At 32.5% G+C, this 26,981-nt stretch overlaps 1 protein-coding gene across 3 annotated transcripts in view; it reads left to right on the plus strand.

The window, feature by feature from the left end:
- Positions 1-26,981, plus strand: part of USP25 (ubiquitin specific peptidase 25) — a 118,767-nt gene that overhangs the window by 88,085 nt on the left and 3,701 nt on the right. Inside the window, exons 18-23 of one of the 3 annotated variants that reach the window (XM_065876287.1) lie at positions 2,841-2,954; positions 5,138-5,233; positions 15,768-15,946; positions 17,749-17,827; positions 22,388-22,467; positions 26,475-26,598. In XM_065876287.1, coding sequence (XP_065732359.1) covers positions 2,841-2,954; positions 5,138-5,233; positions 15,768-15,946; positions 17,749-17,827; positions 22,388-22,467; positions 26,475-26,598 — 672 coding nt within the window. The remainder of the gene's footprint in view (positions 1-2,840; positions 2,955-5,137; positions 5,234-15,767; positions 15,947-17,748; positions 17,828-22,387; positions 22,468-26,474; positions 26,599-26,981) is intronic. The other 2 variants (XM_065876288.1, XM_065876289.1) reach the window with 2 other exon arrangements.

Here is a 26,981-nt window from a genome sequence, read left to right on the forward strand (position 1 = left end):
CCCAAAGTTAATCACTTAATAAGTTGGTATGTTTTCTTTCATTCTTATTTTTATATACAGATTTGGGATTTATTTTTGTAATTGAGTTACTACTGTATATAAAATTTTATATCTTAACTTTTCTTCTTTTAATCACTGAACATAACCATTTCCCCATGTTACAAACTAAAAAACATTTAATGGTTGAATAGTATTCCATTAAGTGATTAAATTCTTACTTATTCCCCCTTATCTATTGATTTCTACTTTTACATTATTATAAATAGGCTGTTAAAAATAAAACTTTTCCCATATTTCTGGTTATTTCTTTAGACTAGATTCCCCATAAGTTAGTAGGTTAAAATGGTATGAGCATATTAAGGGAGCCAAAGGGGTTGAAGATATATAGCTTTCTAATCACCCTTTTATGGGACCACCTTTTTAAAAAATCATGTATTTAATAGATTCAGGCAATTAATAAAAATCTTTGTGTTCTAATTATTTTTACAACTTATTAACTGAGGAACTTATCTTTAATCTTTTTCAAGTTCAGCCTTTGTTAAGGTGTTCATACGGGACCTGACAGTAAAAGGAAAAGATAAATGTACTTCAGTGAACCCTAAAATTCTTTATATGAAAAATTTTTATGGTACTTTAGGATATCTAACCTTGATGGACACAGAATAACTACATATGCCCAAAATTTCTTCCCTTTCTTAACTTTCACCCAAATAATTAATTAGTGTTATTGCTGTTGAAACTCTTCTGTGGCAACTGGAAAGGATTGTAGAACATTTATTTTTCCTAAGTGCAGTTATTTTTCAAAGGAAACATGTCATTTTTTAAGGATAAGTATTCTAAGGAATACATTTTCTGGTTGCTAGTTGCCTTAAATTTGTATTTTTTCTTCTTAATATAGTATTGTTTTGGGTTGGTTTGCTTATGAGAAATTTTTCACCAAAAGTTAAGACAAATTTCTTAGTTTACCTGCTTATATTTCACTCTTGTGAATGGAGAAGTAGGACAATTCTTCCTCTCTCAAATGCTGGAAGGATTAAAAATCCTTAATTAAATGTCATAGACCAAGCTTATCTCTGTAAGTAGTAATATTGGGTTAGGATTATTCCGGTATAAGCAATTTCAAGAAGCATAATAGTATAATATTTGTAATACCTATCATTTATAGAACAACAATTAATGTGTCAGGTTTTGGGTTAGCTGAATATTAGCTCTCAAGATCATGACAACCATGCAGGTTGGTTGCTTCCTCTTGAAAAATTGAGGACTCAAACAGAACGAGGAAAGCTTTTCTGAAAATGTTATGGTTAAAAATAACATTTCTTTTAAAGGAAGCAATGCCGGTCTTGGCCATTATTCTTGTTTTATTGTTCAGTTAAACTTTTTCTGCATATGTACTTTGGAATATTCAGAAAATCTTCACATCACTAAAATTTACCTGTATTTTAAACTGCCGTAAAACCACTCTGTTTTTATTAAAATTTTCTGTTTATTTGATGTCAAAAGTAAAGTTCATCTTTGCTTAGGGAAATTTTTATGGTGCAATTTGAAATTACTTAAGCAAGCTGCTTTCAAGCACCTTAAGTACTTCTGGAATTTGTTTGTAGGTAAATAGTGAATATGCTAGTTATAAATCCATTCAGTAAAGTAAGATCCTTGTGAAATCTGAACAGTGTTTTGAATGAACCATATTAGTGTCTTTTTTTTTTTTTTTTTTTTTTTTTTGTGGTACACAGGCCTCTCACTGTTGTGGCCCCTCCCGTTGAGGAGCACAGGCTCCAGACACGCAGGCTTAGAGGCCATGGCTCACGGGCCCAGCCGCTCCGTGGCATGTGGGATCTTCCCGGACCAGGGTATGAACTCGTGTGCCCTGCATCGGCGGGCGGACTCTCAACCACTGCGCCACCAGAGAAGCCCCATATTAGTGTCTTTGAGTGAACTTTCTGTATTTCACACTGGCTTCCATTCCATTAGTTTGGGTTAGTGAAATTCTTAGAATTTGTTAACAAAGAAAAGAAGAAGAATCTGAGTTTTTAAAAATGGATATCACTTTCTAGCAGCTTTCCCCAAAACAAGAATTCACTGGACACTCATGATGTAAATATATTGTACTAGGTCTCATAGGCTGCGACCGAGTGGGTTTAAACACAGTAGAGTGTGGATATTAAGTGGCTATACAATCGATTATTAGAAAGGATAGAAAGGTAAAATCATAAGAAAGAAAACTTATAGACTCTCCTGGATTCAGAGGAGGTCATAGCTTATTTTGATGGAGATATCTAGAAAGGCTTTGTGGAGTTATTAGAATTTAAAAAAGTAAATAAGGGCTTCCCTGGTGGCGCAGTGGTTGAGAGTCTGCCTGCCAATGCAGGGGACACGGGTTTGTGTCCCGGTCCGGGAAGATCCCACATGCCGCGGAGCGGCTGGGCCCGTGAGCCATGGCCAGTGAGTTGCGCGTCCGGAGCCTGTGCTCCGCAACGGGAGAGGCCACAAAAGTGAGAGGCCCGCGTACAGGAAAAAAAATAAAAAAGTAAATAAAACTTTCACCTGTAGAGACAGCAGTAGGAAATACAACTTCAGTATTAACTATTTTCAAGAATTTGAAGATGCTTTGTGGGAAAAAAAATTAAAATTTAATATAGTGTTTGAGATGCAAAGTGAAAGCTGGAAATCTTGTATTATTACCTGATTAATGCATTTGCTTTAGTGTTCAGTTTTAGATGTTTTCATTTCATGCTAAAAAAATGCAGGTATTTTTAAAAGGATCAAGAGTCTATGCACTTAAACTGAGTGCTTCCATTGTGCTCTTTTCTAATGTTCACACTAATGATTTTCTTCTGCAGAAACCTGAAAATACCACAAGCCAACCACCTTCTAACCAGCAAGTTGTAGAGGTGGCGATTCCTCATGTAGGGAAATTTATGATTGAGTCAAAGGAGGGGGGTTATGATGACGAGGTACCTTTATTATAGCCCTCTGCACTGTTTCCACTTGTTTTTTGCTATTTAATGCAAGCACTTTGGGCATGCCTGCACCCTTACATTGTCTGTTGCTGCATAACATACAGCTTTGCCACCCACAGTCTGAAATTACCTTACCAATTGCTGACAGTACTTCGAATTTCAAATGAAAATTTAAGTAGAAAGCTTATGGATTTGTCAAAAGAATAATTTTATGTTGCTAGAGTTAATTCTTTTGTGCAGACATAGGATTTGTTTACTCTAGGGTTGATAGGTTTTGATAAGGTTTGTTTAATTAAATAGCAGAAATTTTGAGCACTTAAAAATACTTTCCTTTCCTACTTTCCTTGAATTATGGATTATAATACTTTGTCCACCATTTCCTACCAGAAGATCCTACAATCTGATTAGATATAGATTAGATACAGATTAGTGTATAGATAACTGTTTTGTTTTTTTTTCTTCTGCACCCTCTGTGTGACTGAATTGAATGATTCATCAACATAGTCGAATGCCTACCAGTGTTGTATACACTGGGCACCTCCATCTTATCTCTTCTTACTGCTCCACTGTTAATTCTCATCTACTTAGTTTTCTAACAGTATGGAGGCATTTTTGTTTCCCATGATATGGTTCTTGGGAATCCAGATGAAAATTGCTGTTGTCCTGATCCCATCAGATATTTTTTCCCCTTTACCACGTTTTTCTTTACACTGTTCAGTTTTGATCTTTTCTGTATTTGAGAGGGGGCCAGTAAAGCTGTTTCTGAATAGTAACAACAGAAAAGACAGACCCTGGATTCTATCATTTGTTAGTTTTTACTGGCATGGATGAGAATTGAATATATTGAATAGCTTTTTCCAAGTAATGTTTTTTTCAGACTTACTTTAAGGTTATAATTAAACTCTTATATGAGTTAATCAGCAAAATCAGAAGTGTCATAAAGACATTACTATTACTGTGCTACTGTAAGAAAGCATGGGCCGTAAAGAGAATAAGAAGCAGGTTTGTGAGTCAGGAACTGGCCAGAAGGATTTTCTGAAGCAGTTAATGTTAGGTATATTGCAACTGTCAGTGTGTACTCCAAAATAAATACTATGGGTAATAGATTCAGTGAATCAAAGGTATTGGATGCAGTCTCTTTATTGCTCTAATATGATAGCTTCATAGTGTCTTGAGTTGTTTCACTTTGCAGATATTTTAAAATACAAACATTTAAGAATACAGTCATCTCTTGGTATCCGCGGTGGCTTGGTTCCAGTACCCTCCCTGTCCCCAGCAGATACGAAAGTCCACAGTTGCCCAAGTCCATTATACAAAATGGCATAGTACATAATAAACTATTATGAAGACAAAGAAATACTTAAATATTTAGTACTTAATAGCAGTACGTTTTTCTGTTTAACTGTTCCCATGTTGGTGCTTGCAGATGATGGAAACTGGCATGTTTTTAGTAAAAATGTTAATTTGTTGATCAGGCACCTTAGTGCTTGTTTTAGGGTGAGCCTTCTGGCATTTAGAAAAGTAGAATTGTGATTAATCATTTAACACTACCTTTTGTGCAAGTGCTTGTGCTCTTGGCGGAGTTTTGTGTATATGTTTGTTTTAATTCGTTGGAGTGGTAGTTTAACAGTGCATGTGCCTTGTAACTTTTAAAAAGAAGTCATATGGGTACAGGGCTGCTGCTTAGATATTTAGACTGTATGGTTATGCAGGCAGGGGTGCCGGGCCAACTGGCAGAAGTGGAGTTGGAATTGAGCTAATGCTGAGTTCCTCGAGCCTTAAAGAAGAGGCATCTTTTTTAATAAAAAGTGTTGCTTTTTCTAAATGGTGCTCTTAGAGAGCAGCACATTTTTCTAAATTGTCTGTCAAGAAGGGGGTGCCTTTTTAAAAAATTCTTCAGTTCAGACAGTATGCCTTTTTGCACTTCGTACAAAGGCACGATGTCAGCTAACTGTGGCCCTGTATGGAAGATTTCGAGATACTTATATGCATATCAGATCACATTTGCTACAAAAAAGTGCAACGTTTGATTTATAAATAGTGAAAAACAAAGGACTTTTAACATGCATGTAAAAACAAAGGACTTTTAACTTGCATGTAAAGGAATTATTTTGGTTTTTTGATTTTTTTTTTATGATAACCATTCAAAAGTTCTTACTTTAAATCCCTTGTGGCAGATCATGATGACACCGAACATGCAAGGTATTATCATGGCGATAGGTAAATCCAGGAATGTATATGACAGGTGTGGCCCTGAAGCAGGGTTCTTTAAGGTACAATGAACATTTTCATTTTATTTATTTATTTTTTAAATAAACTTCTTAAAACGTTTTATTTCCTTGAATTAAATTTGTTTTCCTGTATACCTTCTCTCTTCCTATCCATGGCTGATCATGGCCACATAATGTTCTAGGGGTTTCTTTTATGCATGAATCTAAGACTGATTGTTCTTTTTAGAGTCAGATAATTAAAAACAAAGCAATTTACCTGAGTTATCCTAATAGTACACCTCTGATTTGTTAGCAGAAATTTATTGTATTTGTATTTGAAGCAAATAAAGGGTATTGATGGGCAAAAATAGGAACTGAATAAATGCTTCTGGTAATAGTTTATTTTCTCCTCTGGTAATACTGTTAGTCAATATTACAATATTTTTCTTTACTTTTATTATCATTTCATACTAAATTGATTTCTTCATTTAGTTGTTTCTAAAATGATGCATTCATTTATTATCTTATATTTCTTGTTTTCTCCATAATTAATTTTAATATCCTTGTCATTTCAAGACTTGAGACCATCGAGCTGATGCATTATTCCATGACTAAATCTTTATTCCCTCTAATACCAGATCTAATGTTTTGATTACATTATTATTTGTTCTTATATATTTGAAGGATGAAAACGCTGTGTTTGGTTTGTCACTTTCTTTAGGTTAACCAAAGCCAATTCATTACTTTACCATCCCCCCGGCCCCTTTTAGTGTTTGTTATTAAAAAAAAAAAAAAAAAAACAGCTTTATTGAGGTATAGTTCACTTCAACAAAGCTACATGTTCCCTTTCTTGACATTTAAAATCTAAAATTTTCCCTTAATGTTCTATAACACCATTCACTGCAGTCTTTAAGAAACTGCTTGTTTTCAGTGTTTCTTTCGGTATATAGTATAAACAAAGGCCTTGTGACTAGTAGCCTTATATCAATAAACACTTTTGAACTGGTTAGAATTAGAGTGACCAATCATCCTGGTATGCCTGGGACTGAAGGGTTTCCTGGGATATAGGACTTAGGTGCTAAACTGTTGAAGTTCTGGCAGGCTGGTCCCAAGATGAGTTGTTCACTCTGTTAAGATCCCATGAGAGAGGTTGAAAACTACTCTTATCAAAAAAAAAGAAAGAAAGAAAAGAAAAACAACTTTTATGTTTAAAAATTAATCCTTATTCCCGGGCAGTCTACATTTCTTTTCTTAGAAAACACTAAATATGTGTGTTCAAAAGTTTTCTTCTGTTTCTTATGGAAGTTATCTGTCATTGATAGTACCATTGTCATCTTTGTCAAGTTGGGTATCTTTATCTATTTTCCTGTTGAACTGGAAACTTAACTTTTATTAAATTAATACCTGCATATATTTTAAAGAGCCAACTAATTATACATACTACAAACAACAGTAGTCACATCATATCCCTCCCACCCCCAGCTCTGGTAACAGCTTTCAGTTATTTCATCAAATCCTTTTGGCATTAATTCTATATCTTTAAGTAGAGTGCTTGTGATTTTGTGATTCTTAGTTTACACATTTCCTGTTGAATTCCCTACCATGGGACGTGAATGATGAGCCCTCTTTATTCTCCTGCCCCATATACACGCACCAGCACATACAGTTTTCATCCCTCCATCAACATACACACACACACGCAATATGTGTATAAGAATCTTGTCATTTGATTAATTCAGAATTCTCAGCTTGTATTATTATTTCTTGTGTGCTACTCAGGGTTGAACTAAGTCATACATATTATTACTTTTACTTCTTTTCCCTCATCTTTCATTTTCCTTGGAATTGGTTGTTCTGTTTTTTGTTTGCTTAGCTTTTTGCTCTGTTCTTTGTCAGCTTTATTTTCTTGTGGAATTCTATTCTGGAGCTTTATGACCTGCTCCAGTTTGCATTGGTTTTCCTTTATTCCTGGTATATAACTGATGTCTTGGGATCTCCTTTCATCATCACTTTGGGGATGCCCTTTGCATCTTATCCTTTGTGTATTTTCTGTATCTCATATATTTGTCTTTTTAAATATACCCTCTGATTTTGAAGCAGCACAAAATCTCTGAAGTTTATATTTGTGTATATTTTCATCTATCTGTAATTGAGGAATATGTAGGTGAACATTATCAGTTTATAATTAATGTATACTTTTGGTATAGGTAAATGATTAGCATTTGGAAAGTTCTAGCTGATAATATAAAATTTGAGAAAATTTGTCATATAAATAACAAAAATAACGTATACAAATGCAATCATTCAGTGATATAGAGGTGTCTTAAGTAAAACTAATAACAACAGTCTGCTTCTGCCCTGTTGTAACCACTTCTAACATTTGTATAACCTTTCTGGTTTTTTCCTTTTGTTTTTAAAAACATGCATATATAGAGAAATTTTTTAACTTTTACTCTTCATATTATTTTGTAACTTATATCACTCAGAAATATATTGTGGGTATTCTTAAAGTTAAGACAATATATCTACCACATTATCTACACCACCTGCATTTAGTATTCTATGGTATAGATGTACATAGTACTCTCTCTGTGGATGTACGTCCTGTATTTTTTCCCAGTCTGCCATTTCTGTTTGAATTTAGTTTATGGTACCTTTTTCCATAAAGAAGTTTTAAAAATACTGTGATATCTATACTGTCTTTCTTCTCCTTTCTGGATTCTGGAGTTTCACTGCTATACAAAAAGTCTTCTTCAACCTAAGGTATTATAAATTTTCTGGAATATTTTCTTAAAATACTTTTCTTAATAAATTTTTATTTCATGAATTTAAAAATACCCTATTTACATTTAACTCAGTAGCTTTTTATTTGGGCTTTCTGCATTCTATATTAATAAAAAAATTGCTCTAAGTTTTTATTTGGGGGCTGTCTTCCTCAGGTTTGATGTCATGCTTATTAAGTTCATTTACTAAATTCATTTAGTAAATGGATTTGAGCTCTCCTGTTTTTCTTTAACTCTAGTGTAGTTTACATAGGAGTTAACTGTTCCATAAGAGTAAACTAGAACTCACTCGTAAAACCATAGTGAGCTTAGCCCCTTTTTTGGTTATAGGTCTTTTGACAGACTTTTGGTTCCTTTTACAGCAGTTGACCTTTTGATTGTTCCATATGTTCTTGGCAATTGACTCTAATCATTATTGATGTTCAGTATTTAAATCACAAAATATATACATAGCACAGAATCTAACATATGATTCCTTTTGTCTTCCTATGTTCCCTAAATCAGATATAATATAGTTTTAATTTTCTTCCTTTTTAATGCTTAGTTTATTATAAGTTGAGGGAAAGAGTTTTGTTTTTATTTTCTTCTATCCTGTCACATTACCCAAAAAAACTTTGTTGGGTTTATTTTATATTAGCTTTTTGGCTGTGAGAAGAAGTTTTTCAACTCTGCATGTTTAAGTACTTCTGTATATGGATTTCCTTATGCATTATTATCAACAATTTTTAAAATGTTATGTATGTTTGCTAGTAGTAAAACCATGTGATGAAAATGTTCTCTTTGTTACTGATAAAAAGATAAGTTGGGAAATGAAACTTACATCTAGCTGGGTAAGTGGATTTGCTAAGAATTAACTTTTAAATTAGGAAGGGTTACCAACCCAGTCAGTCACAGTTCCTATTTCAACCACAGGCCCTCCCACATGGGAGTCTGCCCCTGTACACAGAATATTAAAGAGTTAATAGGCAGGCAGATCTGGAAAAACAAATGAGAAAAGACATTTACCTAAGTCCTTTTCCCAAGTTGTGACTCTATTTATTAAGATTAGTTTTCACTGTTAACAGAAAGTCCCCAAATCATAGCGGCTTAAAGGCAGAAGTTTCTGTCATGTAAAAACAAAATCCAGGGAAAGTCAGTACAAGGCTACTGTGATGAGCAAAAAATAAAAGCCAGAAGGAAAAAAAGGAATAATATTCTCAAAGTACTAGTTGCCTGTATGTATATGTACAGGGGTGGGAGTGGGAGGGTCACATCATAATTATAATCATGGGATTAGTATAACTTTTTTCATTTACTTTCAAAGACATTAAAATTTCTTTTTTGTATTTTTTTTTTTTTTGTCTGTACCTATTAAAGTGCCCTTAGGATTTTAATGAAGCAGTAACACTTCTATATTATGAAACTTTTTTTCCTTACTGGTTATTTCATTGCTTCATAACAATTGTTCCCAGTTGACATAACTTTATTAGTTTGTTTTTTACTTTAAAAATGCCTATTATTATTACCCCTCTGTTTATTCAGTAGTTATAAAAATATTTTTATTAAGTTGTAAAACATGCTGAAAAGAACACAGTTCTTGAGTTTACAGCTCTGTGAATTATCACAGAGTGCACATACTCATGTAACTATCAACCAGGCCAAGAAATAGAACATTATAGTATTCTAGAAATTACCTTTGTTTCTTCTTTCTATGAATTACACTTTCCCCCTATCCAAAAGTAGATGTTATCTGAACTTCTAACAATGTAAGTTTGTTGAACTTTGTATACCTAGAATCTTTTACTATAGGTACTTTTGTGTCTGGCTGCTTTTACTGAGGAACATGATTGGAGCTTCATATATATTATTGGATATAGTTAGAATTTGTTCATTCTCTTATGGTATTCTGTTGTATGACTACACTATTTTTTTTTCCATTCTGTTGATGGGCATATTCAAAAGGTATTACCTGCTTATATCAAGGTACTGTACTAAATCCAATGAATATAGCTGGGGAAATGATGGACTGAGTTCCTGCCTTAATGAAGCTTATTTTCTAGGGGGAAGCAAACACTAATTAGAGTCATAATTAGTATGTTAAAGGAGCAGTTTGTGGAAAGAGACCTTATAATGGAAAAACAGAGCTGTTATCTAGAGGGCTTCTTAGAGAAAGCGATGTTTAAACTAATAAAATATACATATACCAAAACATAGAATGAAAACATTTCTCTCTCACTTTTTAATTTTCACTCCACAGTTAGCTTCCATTGATTATTTCTTGTATATGCTCTTAGGTAGATAAATGAGACTGACATTCAGTACTCATCCGTACATTATAATTTAAATAAAAATAGAAGTATGCTCTTTCTATCTTTTCTTTTTCTAGTTTTTTTTTTCATGTAATGTGGTAGATGATTATTCATGTCATGATTTGTAGATGTATTGTTTTTCATAAGTACATTTTATTTCCTGTTGAGCTTACCAAAATTTACTTAAACATTTTTTTAGAGCAGGGCATTCCAGTTTTTTCCTTGTTATGACAAACATGGATGGATCTAGTGATGGATCTGGCCACCGTAAAGGCTGATGGGATTAATATCTCAGAATTCTTACAGCTTATTCATGGCCTAGGTTAGAAAGTTCTGTCCCAGGCGAGCTGTTACTAGCAAAGGCTCTATGTTCAGATGCCTGGGTTTAAATTCTAGCTTTATCACTTAATAATTGTGTGATCTTAGGCAATTTACTGACATTATCATGGCCATTGTTTTTTATTTATAAATGAGAAGTTATCTTGAGAATTAAATGAGATAATCCATGTAGACATCATTGGACAGTGTCTATCACATAAAGTGTCAGTGTCACATAAAGAACACTCACAAATTGTAACTTTTATTAAATTCATCATTACCATTTTTGTTGCTGGTTTAGGTCATTTCCAGTATTTTTGTGAACATTCTTGTACATATATCATTTGAAAACTCATGTGAACATAGCGTAGTGGAATTTCCAATGTACTGTCATTGATGCTTAGCTGACAAAATGATATAAAAAGGGTAATCCCATTATTTTATGTATCTTTGATCTTTAGTTAGGCTAAGTATCTTTCTGTAAATTTTTTGGCAGTTGGTATTTCTTATGTTAACTGCCTGTCCATTTTTTGCACACTTTTTTTGTTTTTATCTTTTTTTAACTTAAATGAGCATCTGATCTGCTAAGAAATTTGATTCATCTATAATTTGAAAATTGTATTTTGTGGTTTGTCATTTATCGTTAAATTTGTTTTTGGTGTCTTAACTGTACATAATGTTTTTAATCTTATAAAATATAGCAATATTTCCTTAATGGATTTGAGACTATATGATCACTTCTAAAATTATGCAAATCTTTGTTACTTTAATGATTTTTATTGTTTGATTCCCAGATACGAGATTTCAGTTTTCTCCAAATAGAGAAATATCCAAAAAGTCCAAACGTATCATGACTAATAACACTTTGCCTAATGCATTCTTTGCACACTGACTTAAAACACTGTATTGTATATTAAATCCCATTTATAAATGGATCTCTTTGGGTCTCTCTGTTCCATTGATCATTTTTCTATTTTTGAACATTACACTTATTTACATTATGGACCATTTATTTGTAATATATTTTGTAGTAGAAACACCTCTTAATTTTTTTTCTTTTATAAATGGAAAGTTTGGCAAGTTTCATTTTTTATTTTTTGATAATTTTTAACCAACTGCAACTTGTCTCCTTAAATCCTTTCAGAATTTGATTGTACTTGCATTATATTAAGTTACAGTGAGGTGGATAATTATATTTTTCAGTATTTTTAGTCTTCTCAGAAAGGAACATGATATGAATCTTCAGTTTTTTGGTCCTCTCTTATGTCCTTAAGTAAGGTTTTATAGTTTTACTTCATAATGGTCTTATACATTCTTTTTTAATCTAATCTTAGATATATAAAAATTATTTCTGTGAATTGAGTTGTTTATCCTCACTTTTAATACCAAATTATTGGTAGGGTAGGTGGTGGAAAAACTAATTACTTTTATGTATTTATATTGTATCCAATTATTTTATTGAACCCTTTATATTTTCTAATAATTTTTTGGTTGATTCTTTTGATTATTTCAGTAAACTGCCTCCCAATAACTATCTCATTATTGGGATAATTTCCATTATACTTATTTCTTATTTCTGGTTTTATTATGTTACCAGCCTTTTCAGAATATAAATAACAAAATAATGGTAGTAAACTCCTTTGTTTAGTTCCTGAGTGTAATGTGAATGTTTCTAGTGTTTTATTATTAAATAGAATGTGTAGTATTGGTTTTTTACAGATCCTCTCATAAATTTAAAAGCACTTTCTTAAATTTACAGTTAAGAGTTTTCTTTTAAACTGGCTGGTATTGGAATTTAGATAATTTTTTAATGCATCTATTTGAGATGCTGAACAGATTTCTCCTTAATCCTTGCAAAGTAAGGATCTTAGCATTCGTCTATCTTTTTTTTAATCATTGTAAACACTATCTGTTCCTATATATTCTTTATGTACACAAGGTAGTTTTTTTTTATGTACACAAGCTCCCCTAAGATGTGGGTCTTGGCATCTATGTTTACTGACAAAATTGATCTATACTTCCTTTTTTAAAAAATATTTGTCAATTTTTGATATCAGATTATACTAGTTGTATATAATCATTAAGGAGGCTTTCCCCTTTTTCAGGTTCAGAGCAGTTTAGCTATAGGAATCATCTTGTCTTTGAAGATCTGACATGACAGCACAGCTCTGAAACAGAATGGGCCTGATTTCTTTATTGGGCATAAATCTTAGGCAACCTTTTCAATTATCTATATTTTTTCTGCATCTGTTCAGTTTTTCTGCCTCTTAAAGTAATTCTGATAACTTATAGTTTTCTAGATGATCATCTGTTTAATGAAGATGTTATAGTTTATTGGCATAAAGTTATGTATTATTCTTTTATAGATTTTAAAACTTTTCCCTGTATTTTTGGTATTATCACCTTCCTTATTTCTGCTGTTGATTTCTCCATTTTTTGGTCTTCCATTCAGCTTTTTGGAAAGAAAATGCCTTTGATGGTTTTTATCTAATTGCCACATTATTTAATTTCTTCTACTTTATTTTGGTTTATTTTCTTTTTCTAGCTTCTTGAAGTAAATGTTATTCTGTATTGCTTAAGCTGGAATTTTCCTTTACCAATCTGGCTGTGTCCTTTAGGTTTTGAGATCTCATATTCCCACTATTAATATAATTTTGATTCCTTTGGTCCAAGAATAATTTAGAACAGTATTTTAAAATTCCTAAGTGTTTAATTTGGGAATTATCTTTATTTTTAATTCCTATTTATATTACATTGTGCTCAAAGAATATAACCTATATGATTCTGACCCTCTGGAATTTGAAGTAGTTTTTCTTCATCTCGTAGTACACTATCAGTTTTTAAAATAAACAATTTTAAAAATAAAATGATATACCTAGCTTTCTGAATTTTACTCCAGCTGATTTTCCCTTAGATCTTACTGCCTCCAGAGTATACTGTATGTTTGTATTTTTGACATTTTCTAGTGTATACATATACTTACATCAAAATGGTCTGTAAGAAGTTATAAATTTAGAATGTGTTTTATCGTATGATTTAGAAAAGTCGAAAAAAGTCTGAGTAGAAATCGTTTGGAAGAAGATTTCAAAAGAGAGAGACTTTAACTAGTCTCATTGAATGAGTCATGTGTGGCTAGATGGGGAATGATCAAGGACATCATGCATGTAGAGAACTTAAGGAGCAAAGACGTGTGCATTTGTGGGGAGTCGAACCTGATCTGGGTAGAAGAGTAACAGGAAATAAAGCTAAATAGGTTAACACTGAGCCTGATTAGTAGGACCATGTTAAATGTTAACGGTAGATTGTGTACAGCTCTCCTAAATATACCAGTGTGGAACACCTTGTTGAAACTCTGAAGGAATACGTATGGTTGCAGTATACTGTAGAAGTCAGGAAATTTCTTGAGAAGGAAGTTCATAAACAAAAAAAATAGTTGATAAATTAATTTATGCTGATAAAATGTGGTATTTTGTGGTTGAAAAATTGCTCCTAGATATTTAGAAGTACCTTTCTACCTCTACTGGTTTAATAAAACACCTATAGATTATAACTTTGGCATTTACTCATTAAAATTGGGAGAATCTTAAATAGAGAAAAATCAAGAGATAAACATAATCGTAGAGTTAAAGGCGATGTATATTCTAGCTCTAATAGAAATCTATTTACTATTTATAAAAAAAATCACAGGCTGTGTTTTGAAGGCGGCGGGGGGGAATGGATAATCATTTAGTGTTGTAATTCCTTATGTCTAAACCTATAATACTATTTAAGAGACAAATTTATTTTATTCTGGTCATACTAATTTAGGCCAAAAAGATGACATCTGAAATATTTAAATATCCAAAAACCTTCTAATAGCCTATGGCAATCATTGTCTAAGGGCCATAATAAGGAAGAACAGTTATTTGTTTTTCTTTTACACTTATTCTCAAATTCCGTATAGTTCAGTTATTAAATGATCATGTACCTTTGTTTCAAATTGGAAAAATTTTTAATCTCAAATTGGGAAGATTAAAGAGTTTATAAGCAAAACATGCAGTAAAGTGAGCCATGATAGTCTTACATGACTAAATATAGTTAATTTTCATGGCTGTTTTTAACCACAGCAGTAACACTTTAGAATGACATGTATATTGAAAATAAAATTGGAATAATTTATTTTAGCTATAGAGTAATTATCTTACTCTATTTGTAATGCTAAGCTATATATCAATAGAAAGGACTTATTAGCTCCCCTAAGAATATATAACTAGAATATTTCATTTACTGTTTTTCAGTTACGTTTTCTCAATTCTATAAAATACAGCCCCATAGGTGGTAGTTTCTGGATGGCCAAGAATTGCTTAAGAAAGGCATGCATTTAAAAGAAAAGAGAAAAACCCTTTCCAGTAGAATGGACTTTTTGTAAAATATATTTTGCATGTAGCCCCAAATGTTTTATGGTTAGCAGAGTTAGAATTTAGATGTGTCTAATATAAATGAATATTTTTAAAGTGTTATGTTTAACTATATGGGCTTCTTATTTACAGTAGTATTTTATATATAACTGTACACATTTCTTTATGAGCAGATATTTTTCAGATCACTTGCTTATGTGTGGGAACATGCATTAGCATTTACTGTTTCCCATTATAATATGAATTCTAAGGTGTTTGTAAAGAAAAAGTAAGCTCACGTATCAAGGTAGTAATAGTGATATGCATTAATAATCATTACACTGATAAAATGCAAATATTTTTGAAACAATGAAAATTTTATTTTATGGTAAATAAAAAACTTGCTTTTCATCCCTTATTTGTCAGCTCTGCAGTTGAAGTTAATTGTGGTGATGTTATGCATTTAAGAGCCAGCCATTTTCTTTTAGATATGGGTATTCTAGGGAACTGCAGTTCAGCCCTAGAATTTGAAACATTAGAGGGGTACATCAAACTGAGCGTAGGTTAGGTGATATACCTAGTATCTCTGTCTTATGCCTCTGAATAGACTTTGACCAGGCTCTGATAAGTTTTACGAAGTTACTCACATGGTAAGCTTAAGATGTATTTAAACTATGGAACATGGGACAATATTCTTAGATGTACTACTACCTTATTTGTAATATTTTAAAAGGGAAAAAGCATATTTCACTGTAAGGATAATTAAGTTATAATATTGAAAGATTTTAATTATTATAATTAACCAAGATTGACATTGTCTTGTATTTTCTAGGCAATTAAGTTGGAATATTCAAGGTTGGTTAAATTGGCCCAAGAAGATACCCCACCAGAAACAGACTATCGATTACATCATGTAGTAGTCTACTTTATCCAGAATCAGGCTCCAAAGAAAATCATTGAGAAAACATTGCTAGAACAATTTGGAGATAGAAATTTGAGTTTTGATGAAAGGTAATTTGAAAATGTTTAATATCTTATTTGTATGCTCAAATTGTCCTTGTCTTTTTTATAGTTCCCAGTGCAATTTTTGAATGTTTATTTTACACATACACAGACATATTTCAATAAATGCAGTACAAAATTTGACTTCACTTAATGTGAACAATTGCTTTGTAATTTATTTGAGATTTATAATCATGACCTTTAAAAGTTTGAAGTAAAAATAATTTAGATCGCTTCAGTACATTTTAATTGTGAACTAAGGTACTAAGCTAGGCAATGTAAAGATACACAGAAGAGTATAATATAATTATCACTGCCCTTTTGGGACTTAATATTTGAATTTCTCAACCTCTCCACTATGGATATTTGGGGCCAAATAATTTTTTGTTTTTGAGGGGGCTGTCCTGTAATTTGTAGGATATTTAGTAATGTTCCTGGCCTCTACCCAAAATGCCAGTAGTACTCTCCAACTGGTGACAACCCATACTGTCTCCAAATACTGCCAAATATCCCCTGAGGGAGCAAAATCACCCTTGTGTAAGAACCACTGGAGAAAAGTAATTATATGTACAAATAAAGTAATTAAACATCTCCTGACATAAAGAGAAGGCTTAGAATGGTTAAATTAATTTTGGTTTACCAAAAACTGTTTTCTCTTAGAAACTCCTATAAAACTATTTACTAATGTTAAAAATTTAAACTTAATCTAGTTAGAATGAATACTATTTAAAAAAATTTAGGCCTTAGGTAAAGATCCAAAGTACTGAAAAGTTATTTTAGAATACAGAAACATTTATACTATCTTGGAGTTCATTGTAAACACATTTTAATTCTGAAGTAAATGATTATCCTTTTATGAATGTCTCAAAAATAGTGAATTAAAAATACGTGAGTAGAGAAGAGTATGAGGGAGAACAAAGCATCCAGGTTTAATTTCTGCCTCACCATGTGTCTGCTGTGAAATTTAGGATTAAGTGAAATAATACAGGTAAATGGTTTTGAGCATTATCTGGTAGACAGTAAATGCTCAGTGAGTATTGGCTATTAATATTTTTATTAGTAGTAAGGTTGGCATCACTTATTTTGTTACATATAACTGTGAAGAGCTCAGAAGCTATAACCCTCATTATCTGGACTGTCAGTGTACTATGTTCCAATGAGTATATGCTATTGAATTTGGGGAAGATACTTATGGAGTACTCACATTGATTTTTCAGTCTCTTGCAGTTATTTGTCCTGGCAACTAAAAATAGTTTAAGAAATCTAATTTCTCTTGTGCTTGAAATCCAGAGTAAAATGTGTGTGATAACTAAATATATTTTGGGGAGATTTCTTTAGCAATGGTTCTGATCATAAAATCTATTGAAATGTTTCCATTCCTATCTGAAATGATAGGCACATTTTGGATTCCTTTTTACTATTTATGAATAATACCATTTGGGGGAAAATAAGATTTCATGTCTCTGGAGCTTACTTAATAATGCATTATAAATTTAAAAATTTTTTTACATATTCCATCTTTATTAATAGAATATAATTTAAAAGCCATATGTATCAATAAATATAACATGGTAAATTTGAATTAGAATTATTGCTTCTGTCTTCTTTATATATTTTGTTACTATCTGGTATTGTCCAAAAAACACATTTTTCACTTAAGTATTTGAAAGTTGTTTCCTCAAAAAAATATTACTCAGTGATAGTGGATTTCATTTTCATATGTGTTGGGTAGTCTAGTTTTGTATAACACATGTTTTTCAGTTTTTATGGAGTTTGCTTTTGATTTAGAAATACATTTCTTTTATTTGAAGGTGTCATAACATAATGAAAGTTGCTCAAGCCAAAATTGAAATGATAAAACCTGAAGAAGTAAACTTGGAGGAGTATGAGGTAATGTGCCTTTTGAGAGGTTGAACTGTAGATTGAGGAATTGTTTAATTCAGTAATCTTTCATTTCAGTACAGCTAAGCACGTGAGAAAATTTGACATAGAGTGTTGAAGTAACTTGCCTAAAGTTCTCATAGCTTCACGTCACAACTTTGTTAACAGAACCTATGTTCTTAAATACTGTACTACAGTGAAGCCATGCTATATTTTTTCTTTGCTTCATCAGATATTTTGGGGGGAAGTTAGAAATTCGTTTTAATCATTGTATGCCATATATATTTGTCATTATTGGCCAGTGTTGTGTGAGAGATCTCGAGCACACACATGAGTACGCGTATCATGCCTGTGGTAATTTTTGTGCTAAAAATTCTCTTTGTGTTAAGTTTGGCTTTAAAACTAATATTTTTTTAAGTTACCAATTCAAACACCTAGTATTTTTTCAAGCTTTTAAATTTAACGTTATACATTGTCTTTTCAAAAACTTATAAATTTGGTAAATTTTAACTTGCTTTCATGAGTGCCTTTGATTAATGACTGCTCTCATTTACAAACTTAATTACTTTATATTCCCTTAAACAATTAGTGTAATTCACTACATTAACAGATAAAAGGAAGGGTACAGAAAACAGTCATTTTTTTTTTATAATCGTCGTTTATTTTTCTCCACTCATTTTTTGTTTTGTGTTGTATTTTTTTAATATTTTTATTGGAGTATACTTGCTTTACAATGTTGTGTTAGTTTCTGCTATTCACAAAGTGAATCAGCTATATGTATACATATATCCCCATATCTCCTTCCTCTTGTGTCTCCCTCCCACCCTCCCTATCCCACCCCACTAGGTGGACACAAAGCACGGAGCTGATCTCCCTGTGCTATGCGGCTGCTTCCCACTAGCTATCTGTTTTACATTTGGTAGTGTATATATGTCCATGCCACTCTCTCACTTCGTCCCAGCTTACCCTTCCCCCTCCCCATGTCCTCAAGTCCATTCTCTACATCTGCATCTTTATACCTGTCCTGCCTCTAGGTTCTTGAGAACCTTTTTTTTTTTTTAGATTCCATATAGGTGTATTAGCGTACAGTATTTGTTTTTCTCTTTCTGACTTACTTCACTCTGCATGACAGATTCTAGGTCCATCCACCTCACTACAAATAACAATTTCGTTTCTTTTTATGGCTGAGTAATATTCCATGGTATATATGTGCCACATCTTCTTTATCCATTCATCTGTCGATGGACACTTAAGTTGCTTCCATGTCCTGGCTATTGTAAACAGAGCTGCAATGACCATTGTGGTACATGACTCTTTTTGAATTACGGTTTTCTCAGGGTATATGCCCAGTAGTGGGATTGCTGGGTCATGTGGTAGTTCTATTTTTAGTTTTTTAAGGAACCTCCATACTGTTCTCCATAGTGGCTATATCAATTTACATTCCCACCAGCAGTGCAAGAGGGTTCCCTTTTCTCCACACCCTCTCCAGCATTTATTGTTTGTAGATTTTTTGATGATGGCCATTCTGACTGGTGTGAGGTGATACCTCATTGTAGTTTTGATTTGCATTTCTCTAACGATTAGTGATTTAAGCATCCTTTCATGTGCTTCTTGGCAATCTGTATATCTTCTTTGGAGAAACAAGGTAGCTACTTTAATCTACTAAAGAGTGTCTTGAAAAACAAAAACAAATATCATAAAGAAATCTGAACATTGAAAGCTTTCCTTTTGTGATCAAGAAAAAGACAGGCATGTATGCCATTACCACTTCTATTCAGCATTGTACTGGAAATTCAAGGACAGTAAGGCAACAAAAAATAAAGCGAAAAGTAAGAGACTGCAAAAGAAGAAACAAAGTTTTCATTATTTGCAGATTTTATACCTAGAAAATACAAAATCTACAGGTAAATTTATTGGAGATAAATAAAGATAATAAGAGAGCTCTGTAACGTACAAGTCTTATGTCAAATATCAGTTTTATTCCTTTATACCAGTAACAAATAATCAGATAGAAATTCTAAAGAATAACAGCATTTTTAGTAGTACCCAAACTGTGGAGTACCTAGAAGCAAATTTAGCAAAAATTGTGCATGACTTTAGGAGACATTATAAAGAAGACCTAAACAAATGGATATATGTATCGTATCGTGTTTGGGAAACTTGGTGTTGTAAAGATGTCAGTTTTCCCCAAAATGGTTTATTGATACTGTGCAGTTTCTGTCAGACTTCTAGCAAGTTGTTTTATGGAGCTTTAATAAGCTGATTCAAAAATTTTATGGAAATGCAAAGATCTCACTCTAGTCCTGACATTCTTGAAGAAGAACGAGGTAGGAAGGCTTTTTTACTTGAAATCAATACAAATTATCTTAACCTTTATACTTTATAATAATATTAGCATAAGAATAGGTAAATTCAAGCAGTAAAGCAGAATAGAAAATCTAGGAACACAGCCACAAATAAATGGACACACAATACATGCCAGAGATGGCAGGCAAATTGGTTGCTAACTCTATCCTTGTCTCCAAGATTCAAGTAACATGGGACTTGATTTTTTTTTTTTTTTTCTTTGCGGTATGCGGACCTCTCACCGCTGCGGCCCCTCCCGCCGCCGAGCACAGGCTCCGGACGCGCAGGCCTGGCGGCCACGGCCCAGAGACCCAGCCGCTCTGCGGCATGCGGGATCCTCCCGGACCGGGGCACGAACCCGCGTCCCCTGCATCGGCAGGTGGACCCTCAACCACTGTGCCACCAGGGGAGCCCCGGGACTTGATTTTTTAATTGTGATTTGATTCTACAGTCTCTCTACAAGCATGCTTCATCAGATTGGCTTCAGCATATTTTTATTATGAAAACTTCTCATATTTTTTCTAACTGCAGAGCCACTAAGTCTTATAGGTATTTACATGACATGTTTTTGGATTCTGTATATCCCACATATCTTTGTCTTGCTCTAAGTCACACATCAGCAGACCTTGCCCACAGACCAAATCCAGCTCACCACCTGCTTTTTTAAATAAAGTTTTATTGGAACACAAGCCATTTGTTTAGGTATTGCATATCAGCACTTTCACACTACAACCGCAGAGATGAGTAACTGCAACAGAGACTGCATGGCCTGCAAAGCCTGAAACATTTATTGTCTAACCCTTTAAAGAAAAAGTTTACCTACTTAACAACTTCTAAGGTGATTCTAATGACAATAGAGTGGCAATTTGAATACTTCCCCCAGAAAAGTTTACTTTATGCTTGCAAGACAATTTTACCTTTATTTGTTATTAAGGTCTACTAATAGTGTGGAAATTATGCCTTTTAAAATTAAAAATGAAAATGATTCATATTCAAGTAGAATATAGCTGGTCTATAACTGGCCTGTATGTTTCTTATTTTCATTTACTTATAATAATATGTATATAAAAGCTTTCACACTTCTATCATCACTATCTCCTTTAGGTTAGTCCTATATTGAATTTTAGTTATGGTTTTCCTTGAATCAATTTTTATTAAGTAAGTTAAGAAAAAAATCTTGATTTTATTGTTTTAAGTCATTTTCTAGAGTTATAAGTTGTGAGTTCTGAATCATTTAGTCACATTACATGCCTAATAATTGTGAGTTGTTTTGGAGGGAGAGGCTGTTGAAATGTGAAATGCATCTATCTTTTTCACCATAGCTCAGCTGAAAAGAGTATTCAGCAACCACATTTAAAATTTAACACAAATTTGGGAAAATTAAAAGGTTAAATAATTTTATTATGATGTAACATTTTTTTTTTCTTTCAGTTCCTTAAAACTGTGCTTCAAATAACAGTCTTCAAGCTTTGCTTCCTATTAGAGGAGTTAGCTTCATTTACCTTCTACCTTCAATGTGATGTAGATCTATAATAATACTTTTTAAATTTAAGTGTATTTGCTTTACGTTATATTAGTTTCAGGTGTACAGCATAGGTTCAGTATGTTTACAGATTATACTCCATTAAAAGTTATTACAAGATAATAGCTATAATTTCCCTGTGCTATACAATATGTCCTTGCTGCTTATCTATTTTATATATAGTAGTTTGTATTTTGTAATCCTGTACCCCTATCGCACTCCTCCTTTCCCTCTCCCCATGGGTAACAGTATGGAGGTTCCTCAAAAGAATGAAAATAGAACCATCAATATAATCCAGCAATTCATTCCTCTGTATATGTCTGGAAAAAATGAAAACACTAATTTGAAAAGATACATGCACCCCAAATATTCTATAATGATATCTTAATAATAACATTTTACAATGAAGAATTTTTGAGAGAGATGACCTACCTGACTATCTTGCCTTTGTATTTGTTTTCTTCTAATGAGTCATTGTTGTTTAATTTCTCATCAATGTCTAATAATTTTTACATTTATTATTATACCGATAAATAGTTTTGTATGTAAGACAGTAAAGTCTTGATTTAGGTCTAGTTTATCTTTAATTATGAACTCTTTGCTTCTGTTAATTCAAACAGTTATCAAAACAATGTATTTATAAGCAGTTTTCATTGTAGTTTTAATATCTATATACTTTTACTATTTTCTTTCACCTACAGGAATGGCATCAGGATTATAGAAAATTCAGGGAAACAACCATGTATCTCATAATTGGGCTAGAAAATTTTCAGAGAGAAAGGTAAGGCAAGATGGACACACATGAAAAGGAGAGCTTAATTTTTGTATTCTATTCAGATGTGGCCTCATCTATAGAAAAGGTTTTTTTCACAGTGTATATTTTCAATAAATGTTTTATTTTAGAACAGTCTTAGATTTACAGAGAAATTGCAAAATTAATACAAAGAGTTCCCATATACCCCACATACAATATATTTTCCATTTTAAGCTAAATCTGTAAAGCTGGCATTATTATCATTGTTTTTATCAGCTCTCAAACACTACAATTGAAACTTAGAATGGAATAGGATTAGACTGAAGCCTAGAAGTTTGCTGGGGACCGAAGAAGCTGGTAGCCCAGCAAATGGAATTCTTTGTATTCTTCAACATCTACCTTCCAGTCACTAGCCTTTTTCCTGTTCTTTCTGAGTTTAATCTTGACTTCAAATTAGAGATAGTGTTTCTAATCTGTCTCTTTCTCTGAACTTCGAGGTACTATAAAAAATATAGCTGTAGAAAACTAATCACTTGTCTTCTAAATACTGCGACTGTCAATATTTTAGATTACTTCTCATACAAATTACAGATGGTTTTAAAGGAATTTCTGCTTTTTAAATTGCAATCATTGTTACCGAGAAGAAAAGGATACATATTGATTTATTGACCATTATAGATTATTCATTAATGTGTATTTACTTATTATACATGTATTTCTCAATTCATATCCTTTAACATTAATTTACTTGACTAAGGATTTTTTTATGTGCTATATTTAAAATACACTGTAATACTGCCGCCAAGTAAAAGGGATATTGATTTCTTTCTTTTTTTTTCCTTTTATTTTTTATTGTGTAAAGTATAAGAGACCTCCACTTGAGGTAATAATGTTTTTTTTAAATGCCAACATGCAGCATTACTTCTAGAGCTATGCTGTCCAACATGGTGGCCACCAGCCACATGCAAAAATTTAAATATAAATTAATTAAAATTTTTAAAGCTAAGAATTCGGTTTCTCAATCATACTAGCCACATTTTGAATGTTCAGTAGTTACGCGTGACTAGTGGCTACTGTTCTGGCCAGCACAGATATACCACTTCCATTATTGCAGGAAGTTCTGTTGGACAGTGCTGCTCTGTTCGTTGGACAGTACACAATGCCATCATTCTTACACTTATCAAAATCTTAAAAGTTATCACACAAAAGTAAAAAGTAATGTTAATACTTGGATACAAATTATTAAAGTCCTAGTGATTGTGTACTTTTAAGGTAATTTACTTTGGTTACTGAAATAGAAAACTGTTTTGATCAGTAGCTCTATTTTATTAATATTTTGGTCAAAGTTTTATTTAATAGGGATATTCTAATTAGCTTTAGGATTTTGGAGATTAAGTTTTCTGAGAAAAATATTAATATGGTCTTACAATTGAATAGAGTATCTAAAAGGTATTTCCATTTTATAGGTAAAGAAACTGGGCTCCACAGTGCTGCAATAACTTTGTCAAGGTCACACGACTAACTAGGGAGAGAAAAATTGAAATAGAGACCTCTGTATTCTTGTATAATTTAATGAAATCAGAAAAGGACAAAATGTATTCATTATCTCAATAAGAATTAACAAGATGAACCTGTCATTTTCTTGCTCTCTGCATAGCTTCTCCATTAGCTTTTCTGAGTTAACATTTGTTAAAGGACTTTAAGTATAACTTGGAATTATGTTTAAATTTCATAATTTGCTTATTCTTAAATATGTTCTTGTTGGTAAAGTGAATATTCTTAGCATAGCAAATGTGAAAGGTCAGCTAGAAAATTAGTAATGGTGACAAATAATATTTATGGAATATTGTAAAAAGAAATGTTAATTTTACCACTTTAAATATAGCGGTTACCGTTACTAGCAGTGTATAAAACATTGCCAAAAGGTTCTGTCAAACTTGTTTTTAATGAAAACTTAGCACTTGAAAGCCATAAATTGAATTATTTATTTATGGGTCATTATTACTTCTCTGAGTAGTGAAATGAAATCATGTTTTTAGGAACCATAATTTTACAGCAGTAAAAATGGAAGATAAAGAGAATCTATCAGGCTACATAGTCTTATTTTATCTTAAATAAGAATTTGGTAACTGGACTGCTGAATTTTATTCTGATTACTTGAAATGTAAGCACTTTAAACGTTGATAAAATGGAGAACGTTTTGTGTACTTCACTAGAAAATTGGAACATGTTCATAGTTTCAGAGCTATTCTCAGAGTGATGACTCAGGTCTAGAAAACCAGATATGGATGTCATTCAGGGGAGACCTTTCAACAGGAAACTTAATAGCTATAAAAGGGAAGGTAGATGTGCCAGCAAACTAATTCAACTTAGTGACGTAAAACAACATTTAATATTATTATCACTCTTTAAACAAAAAGCTTTAGCTGAGACTATACCCATATTATTTCAAAATAAAATTTCATACCCTAAGTTTTCTCAAAAACAAATTCCTCGGAAAAGCTGTTTTCAAAACATAACTTAAAAGAACTTATTTTTTATGAAGTAGTTTCAGGTGTGTAATTTGATTTGTTATGAATGTGTACATTAATTTCCACATAATTCTACATTTAACATTTGGACTATAGACTTGTTTCTGAGCACCTGAAATTAATAAACAGTAACACTGATTGGCAGTAAACATTGTTTCTGTACAGTATTTCACTTTTTAGGATGTTTCATTTTTCTGAATTTGTGAGAAGATACGTTATGATTGGAAAATCTGACACATAGGAAATATCTTAAAATATCTTTCATATTTCAGTTATACAAATATATAGCTGCATATATTTTTTCCTACAGCATATTAGGAGAAGGATAATCATTTTAGAGACAAATATAGTACTCAAACATTTTTCCCATATTCCCTTTTTAAAACCTAGTTTGAACTTCTGTTTTTTTTTTTTTTTTTTTTTTTTTTTGCTGTACGCGGGCTTCTCACTGTTGTGACCTCTCCCGTTGCGGAGCACAGGCTCCAGACGCGCAGGCTCTGCGGCATGTGGGATCTTCCCAGACCGGGGCATGAACCCGTGTCCCCTGCATCGGCAGGCGGACTCTCAACCACTGCGCCACCAGGGAAGCCCCTAGTTTGAACTTCTTAAGGTCTAGACTTATATCAATAACATATTAATATTAACTATAAAACAAAGGCCTAACCCTGCCTGCCTTTTATGTTAGTGTTTTCTTTTGTCTGTTTGTATCCCACTAGATTTCCCAGATTTAGAAGCATTTTTTCCCTTCTACTTCACCCATCTCCTTTGGATATTCTCCCCTCTTACATTTTTCTCAATGAGTAGAACTGTGCCCTCACATAGAAAAAAACCTGACTAAAAAAGAGTCACTGAATGAATCGAGTGCTGTTCGTTATAAAGGAACAAAGTAATCTGATCCTTCCCTCAAACAAAAATGACATTATGTTGTTTAAAATGGCACAGTGGCTGAGAGTCCGCCTGCCGATGCAGGGGACGCGGGTTCGTGCCCTGGTCCGGGAAGATCCCACGTGCCGCGGAGCGGCTAGCTGAGCCTGCGCATCTGGAGACTGTATTCTGCAACGGGGGAGGCCGCGGCAGTGAGAGGCCTGCGTACCGCAAAAAAAAAAAAAAAAACAGATCGTTGACTTTCACATCAGTGTTAATTTTTTTTGTTGTTGTTGTTTTTTTTGCATCAGTGTTAATTTTGAGTCTAAATGGAAATAAATACCAAGGAAGACAGAAGGAACTCTGAATTCATCAATTATGGCCTTTTTCTCAGTTTTTTCTTAATTCCTAGCTCTGTTTTTTGTTTGTTTTACTTTTAAGACAACTATCTGCTGGTTTCAGATGTGGCTGTTACTCAAAAGATGCCTTCAGGCGAACAGTGTATCATCAGATGATACTTTTTATTTTAATGTTGTTCTGGATAATCAAAATTTAAATGTATACTTAAAATGCTTTAAAATTGTAATTGACCTTTTTTTACAAAGATAAAATAGTAATGCTATACTTTTTTTTTTTAAGTTATATAGATTCCTTGCTGTTCCTTATCTGTGCTTATCAGAATAACAAAGAACTCTTGTCCAAAGGCCCATACAGAGGACATGATGAAGAATTGATATCACATTATAGAAGAGAATGTTTACTAGTAAGTTGAATGTACATAGTATGTGTTTACTTTATCATTTTGTCTTACATTGGGGCAGTTATCCAGACTCATATATAAGTGATTGACTATTAATTCTGATGGGTGTCATGATGATGTCTATAATCTGGGTCTATTCCCTTGAAGTGGGAAAATACACTCAATTCTTTATCCCTTCTTCTTTAAGGATCTTAAGTTTTACAGATGATGAACCAGAAATGTTCTTAAAATGAGATCAGAATAATTACATTTTTATATTTAGATTTCTTCTCATTCTGCCATTCCCTCTTTTGATGACAGAAGAGGGCCTAAATGATGAATTATCATCATTATTATTCCAGAAAAAATAGATTTTTCTGAGTTTTTATAAATAGTATATTTGGTGT

The sequence above is a fragment of the Phocoena phocoena genome, chromosome 4, assembly GCF_963924675.1.
Source record: "Phocoena phocoena chromosome 4, mPhoPho1.1, whole genome shotgun sequence".
NCBI classification, from domain to species: domain Eukaryota; kingdom Metazoa; phylum Chordata; class Mammalia; order Artiodactyla; family Phocoenidae; genus Phocoena; species Phocoena phocoena.